This window comes from Ahaetulla prasina, chromosome 6, assembly GCF_028640845.1.
Source record: "Ahaetulla prasina isolate Xishuangbanna chromosome 6, ASM2864084v1, whole genome shotgun sequence".
NCBI classification, from domain to species: Eukaryota; Metazoa; Chordata; class Lepidosauria; order Squamata; family Colubridae; genus Ahaetulla; species Ahaetulla prasina.
The window spans coordinates 84,096,283-84,119,856 of NC_080544.1; the positions used below are offsets into that span (position 1 = coordinate 84,096,283).

The 23,574-nt window shown below is 37.9% G+C and overlaps 1 protein-coding gene across 10 annotated transcripts in view; it reads left to right on the forward strand.

Annotated features, from left to right (window-relative positions):
- Positions 1-23,574, forward strand: part of P2RY1 (purinergic receptor P2Y1) — a 115,970-nt gene that overhangs the window by 23,641 nt on the left and 68,755 nt on the right. For 6 of the 10 annotated variants that reach the window (XR_009155856.1, XR_009155857.1, XR_009155858.1 and 3 more), the window contains exon 3: positions 5-48. The exons of 2 other annotated variants lie outside the window; for them this stretch is intronic. Coding sequence is in view for 2 of the 8 variants with exons in the window: in XM_058189405.1 (XP_058045388.1) it covers positions 5,113-6,042 (930 nt within the window). In the remaining 6 variants the exon portion in view is untranslated. Of the gene's footprint in view, positions 1-4; positions 49-2,319; positions 7,124-23,574 lie in introns of those variants that run through there. 2 more of the 10 variants (XM_058189402.1, XM_058189405.1) reach the window with 1 other exon arrangement.

A 23,574-nucleotide genomic window follows, 5' to 3' on the forward strand; every position in this document is an offset into this window, starting at 1 on the left:
ACAGAGTCAAGTCATCAGAGGCTCTCCACTGTTTTTTCATACAGCAAGGTAGGAACACTTTTGTGTGCTGTTCTTTTTAAAGTAAAAGTAGGAAATATGGAGACTTTGCTGTCAATAGGCTCCGTGCTTTATAAGTTAGTGACAAGCTATCAATGGCTGAGACAGAGAGAAGAAAGAGTTCTGCCTCTCTCTTATTATTTACAAGAATACCCATATCCTTTTTTTAAAAAAAAAATGGTGGATATATCCTATCCACAGTTGCTGTTGCTGGTCTTCTGGTTGACATTTTTCTGTTTAAGGATTTGACTCCCCAAACAAACAGATAACTGCTTGTAGAAGCATTTGTTACAGGAGTATCAAACTTACATCGTCATGGCATTGTCATGTGACATATCAGGACTTTCCCCACCTCCGCTAAATCGGGCATGGGTGTGGCCAGCACGTGATGCATCTGGCTTACAGGCCGCGAGTTTGACAGCCCTAATCTATTAGAACACTAGCACCTCCAGGTTTCTTTGTTTATGGGAATAAGTGAAGAGGAAGAAACACTGGACATAGAAATGCAAGGAGACGGGAGATTAGAGTTTTATTTTTATCTTCATTCCTGCAACAGAATTAAAGTGACCAACCAATAGCCCTGTCCTGCTGTCTCTAAGAGAAGATTTATCTGAATGAATGAGCAGCTGAAGTTACTCTTTACATGTGAGCAAGTATTTTCATTGTGAGTGAGCCTGTTCTGCCTCAAGGCTTTCTTTCATGCAGCAGAGGTAGAAAGAATGCAGTGCTTCTCTAAGTACTGAAGTGGAATCAATTTCACCTGACTAGCAGACTTATCTCAAAGAAACCATCTTCTGTGGATATGCTGTTCCTGTGTGGAAATGTTTAGGGGCAATCCAGCAAAATATCACAATCATTTGATTCTGTTGGCAGAAAATGGCGCCACTCTGCTTTTAAGTTTTGCTTCACTCAAAGCTGGCTAAAATTAAAACACTGCTGAAACTCCAAGCTGTCCTAATTTTTATTTGCAGTAGTAGACTGCAAAGCTAAAGGTATAGACCAGGGGTGTCAAACCAGCAGCCTGTGGGTCAGATACGTCACATGCAGGCCACACCCAGTGGTGGGATTCAGCCAGTTCGCACAACTTTGGTAGAACTGATTGTTAACTTTCTGAGCAGTTTGGCAAACTGGCTGTTGGAAGAAATCATTAGGGCAGACAACCAGTTGTTAAATTACTTGAATCTCACCACTAGCCACACCCATGTCAGCTCTGCAAAGAGAAAAAAAGTCGCAAGATGTCATGTGAAGCTGTGAGTTTGACACCCATGGTATAGACCAGGGCTCTCCAACTTTGGCAACTTTAAGACTTGTGGACTTCAACTCCCAGAGCTTTTCTGGCTGAGGAACTCTGGGAGTTGAAATCCACAAGTCTTAAAGTTGCCAAGGTTGGAGACCCCTGGTATAGACAATTGGATGGGTTTTAAAATCTAGATTAATCCAGATTAAGAAAATACTCCCATATTCAATTTTGTTTTTCAAATTTCAGGCTTTTTTTTTTTTCAATCCACGACATGGATAGACTACTTATGAAGAAATCTATCCATGTCAGTAAATTCTAGGACTGAAAAAGTCTGATAACAAGAAGTGCTTCAGAGCTCACACAAGCTGCTAGGTCTACAGCTCTGTGTTAGTCATTAAAGAACTGACTGCCACTCAAGGCAGAAACAAATGCTATTTCTGTAGGAAATTGCTCATTATTGTCAGTACAACTCTTAAAGCAATGGTGTCACTTTATCAGGCTTCTGCACCTGATAGATTGAAAAACACTGATTACTTTAATGAATGGCAAATAGATATTACTCTCATGCTTCTATGGATTGAGAAACACTTGAAGCATTTGTGAAACAACCGCAACCCTAGTCAAAATCTGTCATTTAAATTAGACAAATTTATTACTGATGAATACCAGTGAAGACCTGCTGGATCAAGCTAATGTCTTGGCTACAATTTTAACCTCCCACAGGGACTAGTCAAAGTCTTATTGGCAATCCTTCCAGCAGGATATTAGGCCAATATCTTTTCTTAGAAATCTTGTTTCTTAAACTTTTGCTCCCCCTTCCCCCAAGCTCTTGGGATGTGCTAGGACTGAAGGTAAAACAAGATAAGATTCTAATCCCATAAGAAACTAAATGGAGTGTTGCCAAAAGCAATAAAAGGAGACTGCCTGTTCAGTCAACGTTACCTTAGAAGTGATTTAATGGTGATGTTAGCTGCTTTGTAACCATCCTGCACTCTAAAAGAAATCCTTTGCTTGCCTTTCAGAGGTCAGAGATGACAAAGCCAGATTCAAGAAGATAATAGCTGGACATTTCAGTTAGATATTATCATTGGAGGAATATTTCACTCTCTGGAAAATTTTACCAGCTTTTGAATGCCCACTCTTCATAAACCAGAGTTCATGGCACAGAGAATTGCTGGGATTATGACATACTTTTCAGTAAATGTTGAAAACAAAATTGTATTATTTTTGGTTGTTTATGTAACCAGTAGAGGCTATTTATAATGTGCCTGTCCTTAAGTGAGAGCTCACATTCTTATTACTACATAGCAGCAAAAACAAAAAGAAAAAAAAGAATGCTGGGTGAAATAAGCATATCTAGAGAATAGAATAGAATAGAATAGAATAGAATAGAATAGAATAGAATAGAATAGAATAGAATAGAATAGAATAGAATTCTTTATTGGCCAAGTGTGATTGGACACACAAGGAATTTGTCTTGGTGCATACACTCTCAGTGTACATAAGAGAAAAGATACATTCATCAAGAATCATAAGGTACAGCACTTAATAACAAATAAGTAATCAAATCATATCAGGAAACAGTCAGTATACAGTAAATCATAAGAATACCAGCAACAAGGTTACAGTCATACAGTCATAAGTGAGAGGAAATGGGTAATAGGAACGATGAGAAGATTAATAGTAATGCCGACTTAGTAAATAGTTTGACAGTGTTCAGGGAATTACCTGTTTAGCAGAATGATAGGGTTCGAGAAAAAACTGTTCTTTTGTCTAGTTGTTCTGGTGTGCAGTGTTCTACAGAGTCTGTAGAGTGATGGATACATTCCAAAGCACCACAAAATTCCCATTTGATAAATACAATTTTTAAATTTAAAGCACTTATTTAACACAGAGGGCATTAAAAGTTGACATTCAATGTTACTATTACACAGAAAATGGATTTGGACCGCACTCTCTTAGCCAAATTATTTAAAAATAATTTGCTGCATTTATACAACATTCTAAACTTGTTTAGTTTTAAACTTGGTTAGAGTTTTGATTTGGGTTAAACTTGTCTCTTAGTTTATATTACAATTTGTTGCACAAACCTGGAAAAATAGGTTACATCAACTACTAGATTAAATATTTTGGCTAAGCCTTGGCCATAATGTCTGTGCAAAACACAATCCACAGATATTTTTAGGAAATAAATAAACACAATGGCACTCAGAAATATCACAGTGGAGAACCAGATAATAAAGTTTACCACAATGGCAGGCAAAATGTTTCTTGTTGAGATACAATTTCCTTGAAGGAAGTCTGAGGAATGGCTGCCTTCCAATGGTACGTGGAGCTGAAACACGATATAAATGTGGCCATTGCCAGGAGTGCTAGGAAGGCTCAGTCTCCTTTTCTGAATGTTCTTTCTTGGGTAATTCCTTTTCTTTTTATGACACCTCATTGTCTACTTTTCTCTTATTCCTAGCCAGCTGTTAGAAAAGGGGCATATGCAGTGGTGGGATTACTACTGGTTCTGTTGATGTGGCTTGGTGGGCGTGGCATGGCTTGGTGGCCATGGCAGGGATAGGATACTGTAAACTCTCCATTTCCACCCCACTCCAGGGGAAGGATACTGTAAAATCTCCATTCCCTCCACACTCCACTAACCTGCTTTCCAGGGCAACAAAAGAAGACCCAGATGATCAACTGGAACACGATCAGCTGGGACTCAGGAGGCAGTGAATAGATGGGGGCAGGGCCAGTCAGATGTGGTATTTGCCAGTTTTCCGAACTACTGAAAATTTCCACTACCTGTTCTCCAGAACTGATCAGAACCAGCTGAATGCCACCTCTGGACATATTGCTTTGTCATGTGTACATATCTTGCTTGCAAGGGAAGCTGAAGGCAGTGTTAATTTGAGGGCCCCTTGGCACGAGAGTGACAGATTGATCACTTCTCCCCAGAAACCTGGTAATGGGAAAGACCTTTAATGTTGCCTTCTCTTGCTCCAGAAGATGCTACTTCTGGGATATAGAGGAAGGATCTATATACGTTTAGTACTATAGATTATTTTCACTCATATTGTGCCATTTTCAACACTGAAACAGATGTTGTTTAGTTTTAGTCAGATGAATGGGAACAGATGGACTTTTATGCTATTTTCAGAATTTTAAAACTTTTGAGAGTTGATTTGGGCCTATTGTGATGTGTGGGAAACAAAAATATGGCAAAAGAAAGTGTGGATCAGAACCTCATATAGAATCACAAGTTTAGAAAAGAAATAATTTGTATCCTTGACTGGCACCCTTAAAATAAATATATATATAAAAACATAAAAACAGACCCCACCACCTACCTAGAAAAAACCACTAGATCCAAAATAAAAACCTCCCCCATCAGCGAAGAAATCCAACAAAGAATCATTCCCAGAGAGAAATCATCCAGATGCCCTAAGCTCTATGGTCTCCCCAAGATACACAAAGAAGGAACCCCACTCAGACCCATAGTCAGCTCCATAGGCTCACCTCTACAAAACCTAGCCAAATTTCTCGCCAAACAACTACAGCCCTATGCAGAATCCATCGCCTCACACGTAAAAAACTCATTCCAGTTCATAGAGATCATAAAGAAACAAAACTTACAGCCCAGTGACCTACTTGTGAGCTTTGATGTCATATCTCTCTTCACCCAAGTGCCAATCAAAGAAGCATTGACAGCTATCCAAAACAAATATAACCCCCCCAAGCACATCCTAGATCTGACCAACCACTGCCTATCCAACACATACTTCATCTATAACGGACAAAAATACAAACAAATAGAAGGCGCACCCATGGGATCACCCCTCTCACCTGTCATTGCCAACCTCTACATGGAACACTTTGAAACCCAAGCTCTAGAAAAATCTGATCACAAACCCAAACTCTGGCTCAGATACGTAGACGACACCTTCATAATCTGGCCACACGGGAAAGAAAAACTTGACAACTTCCTCACACACCTCAATAGCCTACACCCCAAAATACAGTTCACCATGGAAACAGAAGTTAACAACCAACTTCCCTTCCTAGATGTCTTAGTCTACAGGAAACCCAATGGCTCCCTAGGACACACCATCTACCAGAAGAAAACACACACAAACCGGTATCTGCACGCACTCTCACACCACCACCCAGCACAGATCAACTCCGTAGTCAAGACACTCATCTCCAGAACAAAACGCTTAGCTGATGAACAACACCTAAAAACCAAACTATACACTCTCACTAACGTACTAACATCCAATGGATTCAAGAAACTAATCCAAAAAGAACCCCCCACTAAAATCCAAGACAGAGAACAAGAAAACGGCACAGCCCTCCTCCCATATATAAAAGGCATCACAGACAGAATCAGCAAGATCCTCCACAAACACAACATCAAGACAGCATTCTGCACAAACCAAAAAATATCCACCATCCTAAGAAACCTCAAAGACAAAACTGAGTTAGAAAATCAAGGAGTATATGAAATCCCATGCACCGCCTGCCCCACCACATACATTGGACAAACCAACAGAAGAATAAGTGCACGCATTGAAAAACACAAGAACTCAGTCAAAAAAGAGGAGCCAACTTCTTCCCTGGTCCAACACCTTAAAGCCACAGGACACGATATTGACTTTAAAAAGACCAGAACTATCGCCAAAACTGAACACTTTAACAACAGAATAATCAGAGAAGCCATCAAGATAGAAAAACGCCCACATAGCATGAACAAATGAGATGATACCTCCCGCCTACCAGCCATTTGGAAACCCGCCCTTATTAACAAACGAGTCCCTAACACGAGGAATGACACCAGACCCACACTCACCAGGTCCACACAGGATGTCACCACCGCACATCCACCCAGAAAGCAGACCCAAACCCACACTGATCATGAAGCACGACCAAGGACCAGAAGCCAGACCGCAGCTGCAACATTAGCCATTTCAAACCCTCCAATCCATACATGCAGCAGACTGACACCCACTATGAAGATGTAGCACGACCACGAACATGAAGCCAAACAACAGCAATTCAGCTCACCAGCTCAAATCCCCCTGCAACTCAGACTAATCTGAGCACAACCAAGGCTCCACCCAAACAGGACACACCCCCAGCCAATCAGAGCACAAAAAAACCCATCCAAGCAGAGCACAGCCAAGCTCCCACCCAATCAGTTCAAACCCCCACTAGCAGTTAAAAAGGAAGAAACAGCTGCAATCACACATTGCTCCCAGAAGCACGAAGCTGAAGCCTGAAGATGACGAATGAGACTTTGTCGAAACGTCGCCAAGACACTTCCAATTTTATGCGGGAGAAAACCCGAATAACCAAAGACCTACATATATATATATATATATATATATATGTAATTATTTTATATGCAAAAGACAAAAGAGAGAACAAGAAAATCTCTAAGTCACATATCCTAACAAGTGTTTCATGTATTTTCATGTATGTATGTCATGTCATTCAATTAAATTATTGATGTTTGTCAGTTTGCTTATCACTATCAAAAATATGAACAATATATATATATATATATAAACTATTATATGAGTCCAAATTTCAGAAGAGTTTACCATCTTAGGAGTAAAATGTTAGTTCAGATTTAGAAATGACTCTTTAACTATTAGTTTGTGTTTTCTTGTTATGTCACTTCAAATAAAACTGAATCATTTTTTTTAACCAGATCCAACTAAAAGACATACTTTTCCTTTTATAGGCTACTGGATCAGACAAATGAAATGCAAACATTCACAAACTGCCAATAATGTGATTATGTAGTTATATTGCTGGTTGGAAAGATTTTTTTCATTTTTATTTGAAAACTACTAAATAAAAAATACACATCATATTAAATACAACTTTGCATTTGTTGTGCCAAATTTAAAAATGCAAAAAAGCATGTGTGTATGTATGTGAACTGATCATTAGAGACAAACAGACAAACAAACAAAAAAGAGGCATTTTTAATCTTTTCCTTTTGCATCTCAAATAGGAGATGGAAAAGGAAAATAGGGCACTACCTCTAACAGAGGCTAAGAATTGTTTGTTTGATTGCTTCAAGGATTGCAAATAGGGATGGCCCTTAAATTATTTCTCCTTCCCATTTTGAAAAGTGGAATGCTATCTCAAAATTAATTTTAGATAGTGCTTTTATTTATAAATCATTCATTATTTGGCTATTTTTACTTCTAAATTTCATTTACAAAAAAATATTTCTTGGCTTGTATGCAGCAGCTTGAGAATATAGGAAATGGATATAAGGAATGCTTTGGGGAATAATTTGAGTCTAAGCTGTTATGCCTCCTCATACAGCATTAAAAACCTTAAATACTGCTGAAAACCTAAAAGCCAGCATGCTTCATCACCCATCAGTGTCATCTCCCCTTTCTAATACTTTGACTAGATACCTGTGTATATAGACATCACTCTATTTCTTTTTGAGGTAAGCAACATTATGCAAAGTGCAGAAAAAGAATAAAAAATAACAGGCAAAAAAAAAATCCATACCATCTGCTTATCTTCATTTATTTCAATTCAATAATCATTCACGGTTTCCATATGCAATATACTTATTTTATACTGGTCATTCCTGCGGTAGCATACCTCTAACATCATAACTAGCATTCAATATATACAGGTAGTAACTCAATTTACAATAGTTCATTTAGTTCAAAGTTACAATGGCACCAGTAGTGGGTTTCAAGCCCTGGTGCTACCGGTTCACTACCGGGAGTGTGCGGGTGTGCTCGTTTGCTTTGTCTGCTCATGCACACGTTTTTGTTGATGTCTGGGCAGGTGGGTGGAGCCTCCCACCACTGCTGCTACCGGTTTACCCGAACCGGGGTGAACTGGTAGCAACCCACCACTGAATGGCCCTGAAAAAAGTGACTTATGATTACTTTTCACACTTACAACTGTTGCAACATCCCCATGGTCACCTGATCAAAATTGAGCATTTGGCAACTGACTCATTATGATGGTTGTAGTGTTCCAGGGTCATGTGATTATCTTTTGGGGCCTTCTGACAAGCAAAGTAAATGGGGAAGCCAGATTCACTTAACAACTGTGTTACTAACTTAACAACTTCAGTGATTCATTTAACAACTGTGGCAAGAAAGGCCATTAAATGGCAAAACTCGCTTAACAAATGTATCATTAGCAACAGAAATATTGGGCTCAATTTTGGTTGTATGTCAAGGACTACTGTATTTATCTAAAAATACATTGAATAATCATAAGAACATCATACATTCTTCCCTGCTCAGTGCTGAACTATTCCATTTATTCTTATTGCTGAATATCACTAAATCCTAATTCAAATACATATAAAACATGTATAGAAAGCAGAACGCCTTCCGGAAAGAAATTTGTGCTCAAAAATACTGCAAAGCTGATAAGGTGAATTAAAAACAAAGTATTGGAAGAAAGGAGAAGAAGCAGTAAGAAACTGTGCAAGAATAGAAACAAGTTGTATTGTGCAATTCTCAGAGAAAGAAGCAAGTTAGAAATAACTATCTGTAGTAAAGGGCAAGACTATTTTTTCTCCCTGTTGCCATTATGGTTTGACAACTATTTTTTGTCCTCAATAAAATATGCAGAAAGATGATGTCTGTAACTAAGTTGATAAAAATGCTTGCTTGCTTTCTCGCAATTTTTAAATTCTTTTGTGAGAGAATACTCACAAAAGTATAATAAAGCATTTGAAAGGACTCTTTGGATCTATGGCGGGGTGAAATGCTCCCAGTTCGGACCGGATTGCCCGATCTGGTAGCGATGGTGGCAGGTGGTTTGGAGAACTAGTAGCAAAAATCCTTGCCCCACCCCCATGCCTAGCTGAGCCGCACGATCATCGGAGGATTTTTTTTTTTACTTTTAAAAGCATTTTTTCAGCCGAAGAAAAAAGGCAAAAAAAATGCTTTTAAAAGAAAAGAAAAGCCTCTGACAATCAGGCAACTCAGCTGGGATCGTCAGAGGAGCCTTTTAAAAGCATTTATTCTACAACCTCTTTGGCTGAAGAGGTTGTAGAAAAAATGCTTTTAAAATTAAAAAAAAAAAGTTGGCCACGCCCACCCAGTCACATTACCCCACCACCAAGCCACGTCCACAGAACTGGTAGTAAAAAATTTTACATTTCACCCCTGATCTATGGCTAATAGAAATTAAGGAAAATATTCATACATAATGTGTACCTTATTTCAGTAGCATTACCTTTATTTTTTTTATTAATCAGTCTTCAATTCCCTGCAAAAGTATTATATCCCTATTCACATTTTTTTAAAAAAAATTAATACATATCCAATAAACTCTTTTTTTCACATTTGTATCTATCTCAAGGAAAGAGCAAATATCTGCCCTACACATTCTTCATTTGGTGGAAAACTACATTATACTTTTTCAGTGTTGTTCATTGTCACCTCTCATACTCTTTCGATCAGAATTCTGTTAAACAGTTTGCCAGGAGCTTTTAACAAACTAATTCCCTAGTACTGTTTAACATTTACCTTTACTACTTTTTCCTTTGGATTGGAAAAGTTTATTCCAACCAACAGGCACAGTGATAGAATGTAGAACTGATCCTGAAAAGGGGAAAGGATGAACAAACTATTAAGATTAGAGCCTCAGAAAATATTATTCAGTTCAAAAAGAAGAAGCAGAAGAAAAAGTAGGAAAGAAACTGAAAATAATTGTGAGAAGCTGTCAAGATCCTGTGATTATATCCCACAAAAAATGAAGAGCTTTTCTGAAATCCCCACTGTTCCTATTTCTTGACCTTGTCTGCCATCAAGGTCTGACAGGCACAGAGACAGTCAATCAGTGTTAAATAAGATGCAGCCGCTCCAGAAGCAAACTTTAACCATGTTTTAAGATTTTTCCAGTTATACCATCTAGAACTGAAGTCTGTCCATTTTTAAAACAGGTCTCAATTGCTGTTTTAAGTTGAGGACTACCTGTATAGCAGGGGTGTCAAACTCGGTTTCATTGAGGACCACATCAGGGTTGTGTTTGACTTTGGGGGGGCAGGGGAGGCATCGCCTGCTCATCACTTGTGTCAGGGGCACCTGTGGTGGCCCGAGCGCTCTGCCATGGAAAATGAGCTCACGAGCTCTGTTTTCGGCTGCGATGGCCTCCTACAACCCTCTGCCAATGAAAACAGAGCTCGGGAGGACCACACACAGCCTTCCCAAGCTCCATTTTGCTGGCAGAAGCACTGCCAGCCAGTTCTTCTCTATTTCCAGGGGTGACCTGTGGGCCAGATCTAAGCACTTTGCGGACTGGATCCGGCCCCTGGGCCTTGAGTTTGACATCCCTGCTGTCTAGCATCTTTTTGCTTTTACACATCAATATCATTCCCATACACATTCTCTTTCACTCAATTCCAAAACAATGTTTTATTTTATTTCCATTAAAATTAGCCCGCATTTTCTCCATTGTTTTCAGTTGTAACTTCTCCTTGTTCTTTGCAATTATTATTTTCTCATATTACATAATAATACATTACATTTACCTACCAGCTGGTAAGTTCCAGGTACCTATTGTAAAGTAGCTCATAAGTAGGTTCTGATTTGGAGTTCTTAGTTCAGTTGGATTTTGGAGTGGGTTTCTCAGGTAAAACTGGCTGGCATTCTCCTTCCCATTAGTCAGGAATTCTACATGTTACGTGAGTATTGCCTTTTCTTGATGACTGTATAAATCTCTACAAAATAGGAGAAATGAATGTAGTTTCATAATGTTTTGCTTTGATTTCTAATTTAATCACAATACAACAAGTTTTTGAAATAAAAAATCAGGGTCAAGAAGAAGAAAAAAAAATGAACTGAAATTACTTTGGTTAATTGAGATTTTCAATTATAATATTTTTAATATGGAAAAAGAAAGAGTAAATTAAGTTACCAGCTTTTTGGTCTGGACTTAGAAGACCTCTTCAAGTGGCCAATTTTTCTTCATATCATCACTATTTTGTCCATTGGGACCTTTTAGCTAGTATTTGAGAGACAATTTTTTTAAAAAAATTTGCATTTATATCCCGCCCTTCTCCGAAGGCTCAGGGCAGCTTACACTATGTTAAGCAATAGTCTTCATCCATTTGTATATTATATACAAAGTCAACTTACTGCCCCCAACAATCTGGGTCCTCATTTTACCTACCTTATAAAGGATAAAAGGCTGAGTCAACCTTGGGCCTGGTGGGACTTGAACCTGCAGTAATTGCAAGCAGCTGTGTTAATAACAGACTGTCTTAGCAGTCTGAGCCACCAGAGGCCCTAAATGTTTCTTGAAAGTTGATATACAGCATGTATCTTATGTCATTATGTCCACTGCATGTACCAATATAATTTTGGGTGTATTATAAACAATTAAAACACATTGCTTATCTTAACATACTAGCCAAGAAGGACAGATGGGAAGCTCCCTCTTCTATCCTCACCAATACCACTTTCTTTTATATACTTTCCCAACTGAGAGAATAATTTTTCTTCTACTCATTTTTTTAAACATAAGCTGATATAAGGAACTCAGGTTGAATTTCATGTGTGGAAACATTCATAAAATATCTGGATTGAATTTTTCAGCATTATTACCAAGGTAAAAGGACAGAATATATCCAAAGAAGATGAATAGATGCCCATGATGGGAAAATGACATATTACTATCAGGTCTTATTACTATATATGTTCAATGGCAGTAAATCAGCTAATTGATACAAGGTCTTTTTGGTGCAATGTAACCTTTGTGATACAAGTAGAGTTCTACCACTTTCTTATTTATGACATATTATTCTCCCCATTAGGGAAGCAGTTCTTTAATTAGTTCTTAATTTAAGAGTCATTTAGGCAAGATGGGTAGTGCAGGAATACGATGAATGATTGAATAAATGAAAAGAGAAAAGAGAAAAGAAAGGAAAAGAAAAGAAAAGAGAGAAAGAAGAAAGAAAGAAAGAAAGAAAGAAAGAAAGAGGAGGAGGAGAAGAACTATGGACTCACCGTCTCCAAAGCCCAACCAGCTATTTTAGAGAGTTATATCAGAGGTGAAATGCTCCCAGTTCTGACCGGATCTCGTGATCCAGTAGCGATTGTGGCTGGTGGTTCAGTGATCCGGTAGTAATGGTGGAGCAAAGCTCCACCCACCCACCCAGGTGTCACTACTTCCTGGTTTTAACCAGGAAGTAATGTGTTTTTTACTTTCTGCACATGCACAGAAGGTTTTGCACATACGCAGAAGGTCTGCATGTGCCTGTAATGTGTGTGTGCACGAGCAAAGCGAGCACCCGAGCGCAGCGTGTACACTTCCAAACCGGTAAGGAAGGTAAGTAGATTTCACTCCTGAGTTATATGGAGAATTTATTCAGTTAAGGAAATTGAGAAGCTGAGGCTTGTGAAACTTTAATGGGGTGTGTGGGTTCTCCTTCCTTTTTAGTACCAATTAAAGGTGCAAATGTGGAATCATTAAAAACATGTGGCTGATGTATTCATCAGATCTGGGATAATCTAGAATCTCAATGATGGATTAGGCTCTGGGGAGCTCAATCATAGACCAAGCTGGCTCTACTCTTGTTTCTTCCTTTTGAATTAGTTGATGGACATCTCACTCTTTTTCTGCCAGGTTTACACTTTAAAATCCTCTTTTCTGTTCCAGAAAATAGTTACCAGCATTTTCTAGTCTAATTGTTCTAAACTTTCCCTATTTTGTTGAGGAGGTCTGACATGCATCATTCCCCCTTGGATGAAAAACTTCTGAAAATACTGATGAGGATCCACTGCTAGAGTTTGAGTCAAAACCAATTCCCTCAAAGCCCAATTAAGATGCGAACAGCAAAGCCATGTATAGTGCTTCATCCTCCGACTTCTCTCTACAATAATTCTCACTGTCAGCAAAACTAGTGACATAAGAGTCTGGATATCTGCAGCTCATTCATTCTTTATTTTGCAACTTGACCTCGGAATGAAAAGAAAATTGTCTGTATATTGCATTAGCATTTAAAATTAAGAAGTAGGAAAGAAGAAAAGAAGGGAGAAAAATAACTGGGAAACATGCAGCATTAACATGGTAAATGGCTACTTTAATGAAAATATGTCTTCACTGAGCATGTTAGACTCCAAGAATAATGTGGTACAGGATTTTTTTTTCTCAGTACAGCACAGTGTGTACTGAAAATTCCTCCAAATTTGTAACAAGTGAATGAAAGGAAAGCTGTTCTCACACACACAATGAGCTTCACACGGATTCAAAAGAAGCTTGACCCTGAGACCACCCCTGAAATGCTCCCAGTCCTGTCTTCCAAACTCAGCCAAGAAACCAACTACTGCCAAATACTCTGAAGATAATCACTCCTTTGTTTGGGTTCTACTTAGCCAGATCACTAACCTTCTCCAATATGCAATTCTATATACCAGATTTTTACATCCATTGTGCAACACAAAGATGGGTACTATTGTCTGCCTTAATACGTTGCTTCCGGTGCTTCAAAGGACTCATGAAAAAGCATCTTCTTAACTGCCTTATTTAAGTTAGTGGTGAAGGGCCCAGCCTGACACTAGGGCAGGAGCTTGAGTTGAGACTCTAGAAAAAATGCACAAGAGAGCAACCAGGGTGCTTAGGGGACTGGAGACTAAAACATATGAGGAATAGTTACAGGAACTGGCATGGCCAGTCTAGTGAAGAGAAAGACCAGGGGAGGCATTATAGTAGTCTTCCAATATTTGAGGGGCCGCCACAGAGAGGAAGGGGCTATTTTCTAAAACACTGTAGGCCAGACAAGGAATGGAAGGAATGGAATGGAATGGAAACTGATGGAAACTGATGGAAACTGAACAAGGAGAGATTTAACCTGGAAATAAGGAAAAATTTTCTGACAGTGAGAATAATCAACCAGTGGAACAGCTTGCCTTCGAAAGTTGTGTGACATTCATCACTTGAGACTTTCAAGAAGAGATTGGACTGCCATTTGTCAGAAATGGTGTAGGGTCTTCTGCTTGGGGAGGAGGGGTTGGGCTAGAAGATCTACAAGGTCCCTTCCAACTCCATTAATCTGTAAAAGCTCCACAAGGCTGGCGTAACAGTGACAAGTACTTTTTTTTCCTAGAGCCTCAAACTCAACCACATATGGCTTGGAGAGTTTTCTACATATTATCTGAGCTTGCATACAAATGATGGTAGATGCCACTTGGAACAGACCGTCTCATAGGTAATGTAAGTAATAAGCAATGGTGGGTTGCTACCGATTTGCATGCGCAGAGAACGAACTGGTAGTGACCGGAATTGAAACCCACTACTGATAATAAGTAATATAAAATAAAACTTATTTTAATCATACTTAACAGGTACAATCCTATTTGTTTATTGGATCCTATCGTGGCCAACAGTACCTAGCATAGACAACTGTGCAAGGGAACGCAACTTCACATTGCTTGCTAATAGAAAACTTCTGAGTCAGTCAGTAAAAACTCATTCAACATGAATGATTTCAACTAAACTGGGACATTTTTCAAATTGATGAGTGGTCTATTAGCACTTCAGTGAAAGGAAGTTGTTCTGAAATAAAAAAGAATAATAGGAATGTGGATGCCAGCCAAATACACACAGAGACAAGGCAGTCATGCATGCATATTCTTAACATCACTGGATCCTTCCTCAGAACAATATAGTTTTGCCATTCTAAGTCTTATCTGTAACTTCCAGCATTTCCAGCAGTAGGAGACCGACATGCCTCATCCTATACATGCCTATTTTACAAAGGACACTCTTCTATATCTGAAGGACAGTTTGTCCATGCCTACTTTAAAGAAGGATGTGCAAAAGCCTAGATGTCACCAATTATCACATGTCAGAAGATTGAATAGATAGCACATAAGCTATTTTGGTAGTTTTCCCTTGGTGCTGTGTATATTACATGAACAGATATATTAAGACTTCTACTCTATTGTCATCAAAGCACTTCTGCATGATATAGTTTTTTTTACATTCCAATAATTATATCTAACTTTCTTTCTGCACACATATATTCAAATTTATGCAAATCTACAACTTCTTTTGTCTTCTTCCCTGCTTTTGAGTCTGTTTTCACTCTAAAGAATACATGGCCAAGTGTGTGTGGTTTTCTTGACAAGATTTTCAGAAGTGATTTACCCTTTCCTCCTTCTTAGGGGTGAGAAAGAGTGACTGGTCCAAAATCACCCAGTTAGTTTTGTGGTTAAGGTGGAATTAGAACTTATTGTCTTCCAGTTTCTAGCCAGGTTCCTTAAATGTAATAACACCAAGCTGGCTCTGTTATTTTTCTTTTAATTAGACTTAAATTGTAACTGCCTTAAGACCAATTGTAGCCTAAAAGCAGAGTACAGATATTTTAAAGTGTACGCAATCAATCCAATAAATAACTCATTCTGTTCTATTAATGATATTCTCAGGAAATATTTGCAGAAGACATTTCATGTTTTTTTTTTGGCTGATTTTTAAAATTCCTATTAAATTCAAACTTCTTGCACCAAAGTGTAATGCCGATAAAGCAGTGGTGAAATCCAATTTTTTTTACTACTGGCTCTGTGGGCGTAGCGTGGCTTGGTGGGAGTGGCAGGGGAAGGCTACTGCAAAATCTCCATTCCCATCCCACTCCAAAGGAAGGATACTGCAAAATCCCCATTCCCTCCCCACTGTGGACCAGCCAGAGGTGGTATTTGCCAATTCTCCGAACTACTCAAAATTTCTGCTACCAGTTCTCTAAAAGCTGTCAGAACCCGCTGGATTTCACCCCTGCTACAAAGCTTTCCTTGGAAAGACTTATTCCACACACACATATATGTTTTAAAGTAATTAAAAGTCATCTAGTACATGAAACCTGATGGTTAATGGGAAAAGTATCAGTGGATCAGTGGATGCTTGGTATTCTCTGAGCTTGGTAGATTTCCTGCACATGATTCATTACCAGATTGGGTAACATTGTCAGTTCTTAAAACATCTGCGATAATGAAGTATCTGCAGGAAAACCACTGAGTTCAGAGAACACCAAGAACCCAGCAATTCAACCGTTGTTGCATATATTCTTTATTCTGGAATGAAGTATCTGCAAACAGTTTAAAACCTATGGACACCTTTTTACTCATTCCTGACCAGTTGTTCATTTGTCATATGAAACTTCGTTCCTTCCCCAACTGTTGCTTTCATGCCTTCTACCATATCTGTCCCTTTTTAAAACTACTGTTTTTAATTAAAAAGCTGACATAGATATTTTTTTTTGAAGAATTTCTTTAGCCCAAGTGAGGAAGAGAAAGACTGATAGTCATACTATTCTAACTCTTACGCTCCAATATAGTATGGAGTTTATTTTGCTATTCCTCATCTTGACATATAATCTCCAATTACCTTTTTTATATCCTTTCCAGCATCGCTTTACCTCCAGTATCAGCAATCACATTACTTAGAGCAACATAGTATAAAATGGCTCAGTACATACTAAATCAAATCAATAGGTTTCTGTCAATATAAAGAGATGTGGAAAATGGAGAAACAGATACTTAAAAACAGCTTTATCAAACTCTTGGGGCAGTTATAGAGAAGTTCAACAGTGTGTCAATAATATATAAAATATTCCCAAGAAGAAAGAAGGCGGGACAAAAAAAGTCAATGATATTTGAGATGTGCTGCATTTGATTATCAGTTGAAATGAAAATTAGAAGTAAATTACTGCTGACTGTTTTTAAGCAATAAAAAAGAAGAAAAACTAACAACAATGCAAACAAAAAGAGGATGTGCCTTCAATCCCCATTAGGCATAAAGCTGTGTTCAACTGAATTTTGGGGAAACTCCCTCCTTGTCTGGGAAGTAACCTTTTTAATTATCCAAGAAAGAGTAAACACTGTTACAATTCATTAAATTTAAAGCCTGCAATCAATGTGGCCATGATAGACTTCATAAAAACCTTTACACAAATTTCTGAGCTTTCTGACTAAAAACCCCAGCCCTCGATATTTAAAGATTATGAGTTGTTTTTGAATTGTTGGTGCTCAGAAGTAAATCAGATTAATACATATTTGCTCTTTCTTCGAGATGCCCACAGGACAGCATTTACAGAGACTGTAAAAGCTATAAAGATTAATGTACATGTAAAGAACAATGGTGGCTCAGTGGCTAAGACACTGAGCTTGTTGATCGAAAGTTTAGTTTAGTTTAATTTCTATACCGCCCTTCTCCCGAAGGACTCAGGGCGGTTTACAGCCAGATAAAAGATTGGCAGTTCAGTGGTTTGAATCCCTTGTGCCGTATAACGGGGTGAGCTCCCGTTACTTGTCCCAGATTCTTCCAACCTAGCAGTTTGAAAGCACGTAAAAAATGCCAGTAGAAAAATAGGGAGCATCTTTGGTGGGAAGGTAACAATGTTCCGTGTGCCTTTGGCATTTACTCATGCCAGCCACATGAACACAGAGATGTCTTCGGACAGCGCTGGCTCTTTGGCTTTGAAACAGAGATGAGCACCGCCCCCTAGAGTCGGGAACGACTAGCACATATGTGCGAGGGGAACCTTTACCTTTACCTTAAAGGTCAGTACTAATCATCTTTGAATTCTGTTATCTTATATGGACTGATTTTTTAAAAGTAATTATTGCTTTAATAAAACAAAAAAGGAAAACAAAACTTACCAAGTACAAAAAGAGAGGGAGACACAAATGATAATTAAATTCAGTAACACAATTTAAAGATTATATATTTTAAAAGTTATGTAGCTCAATTTTGAAATGGAATGATGGCTCATAAACTCACAGTCTTTGTTATCCATATATTAATGGTCAGAATGAGGATAAAGAAAGTGAACTTCAACACTTAATATAGGATGGTAAATGGTTTTAATGGGAATAACTGCAATAACAGAATAGAAATAATACTAATTTGGTGTGACTCACAGATATGATTGAAAGACAATTTTGTTAAAAATAATAATAGCCAATAGTAGCCTCAACCCTCCATGAATTTTATAACCTCTTTTAAAAATGTCTGGTATTTTCTTAAGAGAGAAAGAGATAAATTCCACTTAAGCATTTTTCTATGCCACACAATAACATGATCAGAGATCTCCAGATATCTGTGGCAAAGCATCTTCTTGTGAGGCCAAATAATGGAACCAGAGCATAGCCATCAGTGATGCTCAACTATCAATACAGATATTGTAAATTTGTTTACTACTTCTTATATGGAAGTCCACTGTTTGACTAGAGATGCTACAAATTAAATCATTGTAGCTGATGTAAGCTTCAAGCTATGGCCACAATGTGATTGTCTTCATGTTGTTAATTCAAAGAATTTGTCTGTAGTTTTTTTTTTTTCCATGGGCTTTGTTTTTGAAGACTGGAATGAACAGGTTGCCTAAAATGGAACCTAGAGACTAAGAAATCACCTGGGAAGATTGCAATCTTTTAAAACCGTCTCTGTGCCATATAAACTGAGCAGTCTGCAGACACAAAAGCATTCTGATGAATAAATGATATGGTTCATGAATAATATTGACTTTTTAAAAACTTCTTAAAATATTACTTAGCATTTGGGGCAGAATAACAGTTCAGTTTCCACAGACAAAATTCTGAATCTGCAATTCTATGCAGTTGTTTTGGGAGTTAAATCATTCAGCCATATCTTGGTAAATGTACATTAAGAATGTCCTTAATGAAGACTAGATAGCAGAAGTTAAAACTCAAATCTCTGAGACTGTTTCTGCATCTATATTTTTTTTCCCTAAATTATACTCTTCAAGTACAATTCAAGAGGCACATTTATGGGTCAGTTGTGTTATAAATAAGAGAAGTCATGAATGTACATGTTTTGCAATGCATCTAGCTAAAAATAATCCCTTGTGGAGTGTACTGCTTTCATTCTGTTGTGGTTTTATTGCTGTTTTTAAACAAAAGGGATCTCCATGCCATTAAAAAGTAATATGGTTCCCTGTGGGAGACAATATTTTATTTTATGATTAGATATTATAAATTCAACTGAATAGATCGATGTTGTGGTCCGCCAGCAGCCTGAGGAGCTGACAACGGAGTCGGACAGCGAGGAGGATAAGGAAGATCCGGATGAGGGCTCTGCTTGAGGCTGAGGGGGGCCAGGGCCATCAGGGAGTGAGGTGTGGACTCCAGAGCCTCCAGAGACTGATAGTAGTGAGGCAGAGGAACAGGAGGAGCCTGATCCTAATACACGCAAGAGAAGAGCTGCCAGAAAGCAAGAGCAGCTCAAACAAAGAGGACAACTCAGATGTAGGGCCAAGAGAAGATTGGCCCCTCCTATAAGGCTTAAAACAGACCAGCAACGGCGTTTGGGCTTTGCCAGAAAACAACATTGGTAGCTTCGTCTTCTTGCATTTACTTTTGTATCGGTGACTTCTGAACGTTTGCCAAGAAAGGCCTTTGGCAGTTTGCCTAATTGGACTAAGGTTTGTGATAGGACTGAGGAATTTATATTGGGAGGAATTTGCTTTAATTTAGTTGAACTACGCTGGGAATGAAGTAATTCTCAGCTGTTTGAATAAAGTTTGTTTGTTCTTTCACTGACTGAGTTTCCTACTACCTACTTGGGCCTGGGTCACAACAATCAACCTGCTACATAAGTAGTGCTGTTCATATTTCATTTTTTTTTCTGTAAGTCCGAAACCCCTTCATTTTTATCTGAGTAGATGAGTCCAAATCAGTGGTGGGATTCAACCAGTTCCCACCACTTCGGGAGAACCGGTTGTTAAATTTCTGAGCAGTTTGGTGAACTGGTTGTTGGAAGAAATCATTAGGACAGAGAACTGATTGTTAAATTACTTGAATCCCACCACTGGTCCAAATATTTACTTTGTAAGACTGGAGCAGTGACTAGTCTGTTCACATTGTCTATTCCATGTATGAGAGTATGTATCTTTAGTGTTTCTCTTGTTTATTTTAAGTTGAAAGGCTTTAAACACAGTAGTTTTTCCTAATAAATTTGGTTCTGTCCTTCTACACTTTTACCGCCCTATCACGTAGTTGTTGAGGCACAGTGACCAGTAAAATATTCAATCTACATTGAATAGTGTATAGTAGGTCTAGTAAACATACTAGAAAGAAGATGTTTTTTCAAGAAGCAACTCGATTTTCTGACTGGATGGTGGGGAATGGAAGGATTTATGCAAAAGCACTTTGGGACAACCATGACCTGGATGACTGAGAATCTTATAAACATACTAGAAGGAAGAATTGTCCTCTCTATTTCACTATATAGTGTTTGATGGAGGCTGTGAATCTATTGATTAAAATAGGGAAAGCTGGAGTGTGAGAATTTATCGATCAGAGTAGCAAAGCAAGAAAGTAATGTATTCCCTATATAATAAATGTTTTTCTTCGTTCCCAACCTAGATTGGTAACTGGGTTTTGTTTACCTGGAAAATTATAAATAATTTATAAATACAAAACATGATGATGAATGTGTTTGCTGTGTTGAGCACTTGATATTTTTGGTTGCTATGATTATAGCCATATTTAATAGTCATCCATCCCAACTACATTATGATTTCAGCAAAAATAAACAAACTAAAACTGTATAGATCAACAGCAGGGCTTATTAACTGGGCTTTGGTTAATGGAATAAATTCCAGATTCAAACCTAAAAATATTGTTTCTTCTGTACACTTATGAATGTTTTGTGTTCAGTTAATTTCTTCCCAGAATATCAGCACCTGCATATTTTGTTTTCTGGAACACTTGTCAAAGAATCAGGAATTTTCAAAGCTGGTGACAATTGTTTTCAAAGGAGGCAAAATGTTCCTTGCTTAAAATACAGTGTGCATTTTTTTTAAAAAGGGACGGATTTATCATACAAATGCATGTTAGGTTGCTTTCTTAACAAGTACGACTCAGTACAGATAGGAAGATTTTTCTATGTTGCTTTCATGCTTTACTTTTTCTCATGCTGGAAGAACAGCAACAATAGCTTCTCTTTAACAGTTTAATTTTATACAAAGACAGCTCAGTGCAACCAGCATTGCACTGTTTTGGGGACCTCATGTGGTAGACAGAAGACAGCTATTTCCTCTGTACATTGCATCTGAAGATGTAAGACCCAATTTTAAAGTGTTAAATGTCTATTGAGATTCTCAGTCATCCAGGTCATGGTTGTCCCAAAGGTTCTTTTTCAAGAGGCAACCAGACTTTCTTGTTTTTCTTTGAAGATATTTATTTATCTTATATTGATATTGATTGTTTCCTGATTGCTTATTTGTACCCTATGACTATCATTAAGTATTGTACCTTAGAATTCTTGATGAATGTATCTTTTCTTTTATGTACACTGAGAGCATATGTACCAAGACAGATTTCTTGTGTGTCCAATCACACTTGGCCAATAAAAAAATCTATTCTATTCTGTTCTGTTCTGTTCTGTTCTGTTCTATTCTATTGTACGCTACTCTACTCTACTCTACTCTACTCTACTCTACTCTACTCTACTCTACTCTACTCTACTCTACTCTACTCTACTCTACTCTATTCTATTCTATTCTATTCTATTCTATTCATCCAAGAAGCTTGTTCAGCTATGACTGGATGATGGGAAATGGAAAGATTTATATTCCTTGCAGACAGCTGGTATGAATTGAATCTAAAAGAATGCAAATGACCAGCTGTCTGCCAGGAATATAAATCCTTCCAGTCCCCATCATCCAGTCAGGGCTGATGAAGTTTCTTGGATGAGAAGCGAAATGGCTTCAAAGAAAAACCAGGCAGTCCAGTTGCCTTTTGAAAAAAACACCTTTGGGTTCTAAAATGTTTAGGAGAAACTAATACAGATGATTAGTGAATATTAGATAGAAAAAGGTTAAGATTTTTATCTAGCATAGATAAATAAATAAATAAATAAATAAATAAATAAATAAATAAATAAATAAAAACCTTAGCATGAAATATAGTAACAAGCATAAAATACTGAATTAGCTAATCCAAAAAATTGCACTCTAGTGATTTTCCTTGATTATTTCCTATCAATGATACAGAAATGAAATCAAAATGGATTCAACTTCGCTCAGCCTAATCTGCCATTATAGAGATCTAAGATCAGATCAAATGTAAACAAGCTAGAACATATGAAATAAAAGAAGATGGAAAAGAAGACCAAAGAAGATCAGATCAAGAAATATCACCTAGAAACAAGGAATACAAGGAAGCACTGGAATCCACACAGCAGCAAATAACAGCTATAGCCACAAAGATCAAAAGATATGAAGCTTGAACTGCAAACTATGGGCAAAATCTCTAACTTAAGTTGAATTAGAAATGTTCCTACCAATTCATCAATGGACAGATTGCAATGAACTGAAAAAGTGCAACACCTGACAAAGAAGAAACAGTTCAATTATGGGTACAGATATGGGGCAACTCAAAAAAATACCTCCTCACCAGGAGTGAAATGTAAAATTTGTTACTATCGGTTCTGTGGGCATGGCTTGGTGGGGGCAAAATGAGACTGGGTGAGCGTGGCCAACTTTTTTTTCTTTTAAAAGTAGTTTTTCTACAACCTTTTCGGCTGAAGAGTTGTTAAAAATGCTTTCAAAAGCCTGTGATGATCAGGCAACTCAGCTGGGATCGCCAGAGGAAAAAGAGCTTTTAAAGAGTTCTGATGACCGCAGCTGAGTTGCCTGATTGCCAGAACCTTTTAAAAACATTTTTTCTACAACCTCTTTACCGAAGAGGTTGTAAAAAAAATGCTTGTAAAAGGTTCTGAAGATCAAGCAACTCAGCTGGGATTGCCAGAGGAGCCTTTTAAAAGCTTTTTTTTTACAATCTCTTTGGCTAAACAGGTTGTAGAAAAAATGCTTTTAAAGGGTTCTGATGATCCCAGCTAAGCCGCGTGATCATCAGAGACTTTTTTTTTACTTTTAAAAGCATTTTTTCGGTGGAAGAAAAAATGCTTTTAAAAGTAAAGAAAAACCCCTCTGATGATCGTGCGGATCATTTGTGGCGGGGGGTTGGGGGGGCAGGGATTTTTTGCTACTTCTCCGAACCACCCGCCACCATTGCTACAGGATTGGGCTATCCGGTCCAAACTGGGAGCATTTCACCCCTGCTCCTCACATAAAGGAAGTGGATAAGAATAGAAAAAGAAACTGCAATGGAAGAATTTATAATAATAACAGAAATGGTGAAGAAATAGATAAGAAAGATCAAGAACTGTCAGCATCAGATGAAGATGAACTGCATGATTTTTGATTTAAATACCTGGTCTATACTCATTCATTGCCCTGGAGTTTAACAACATAATGCAAAGTGATA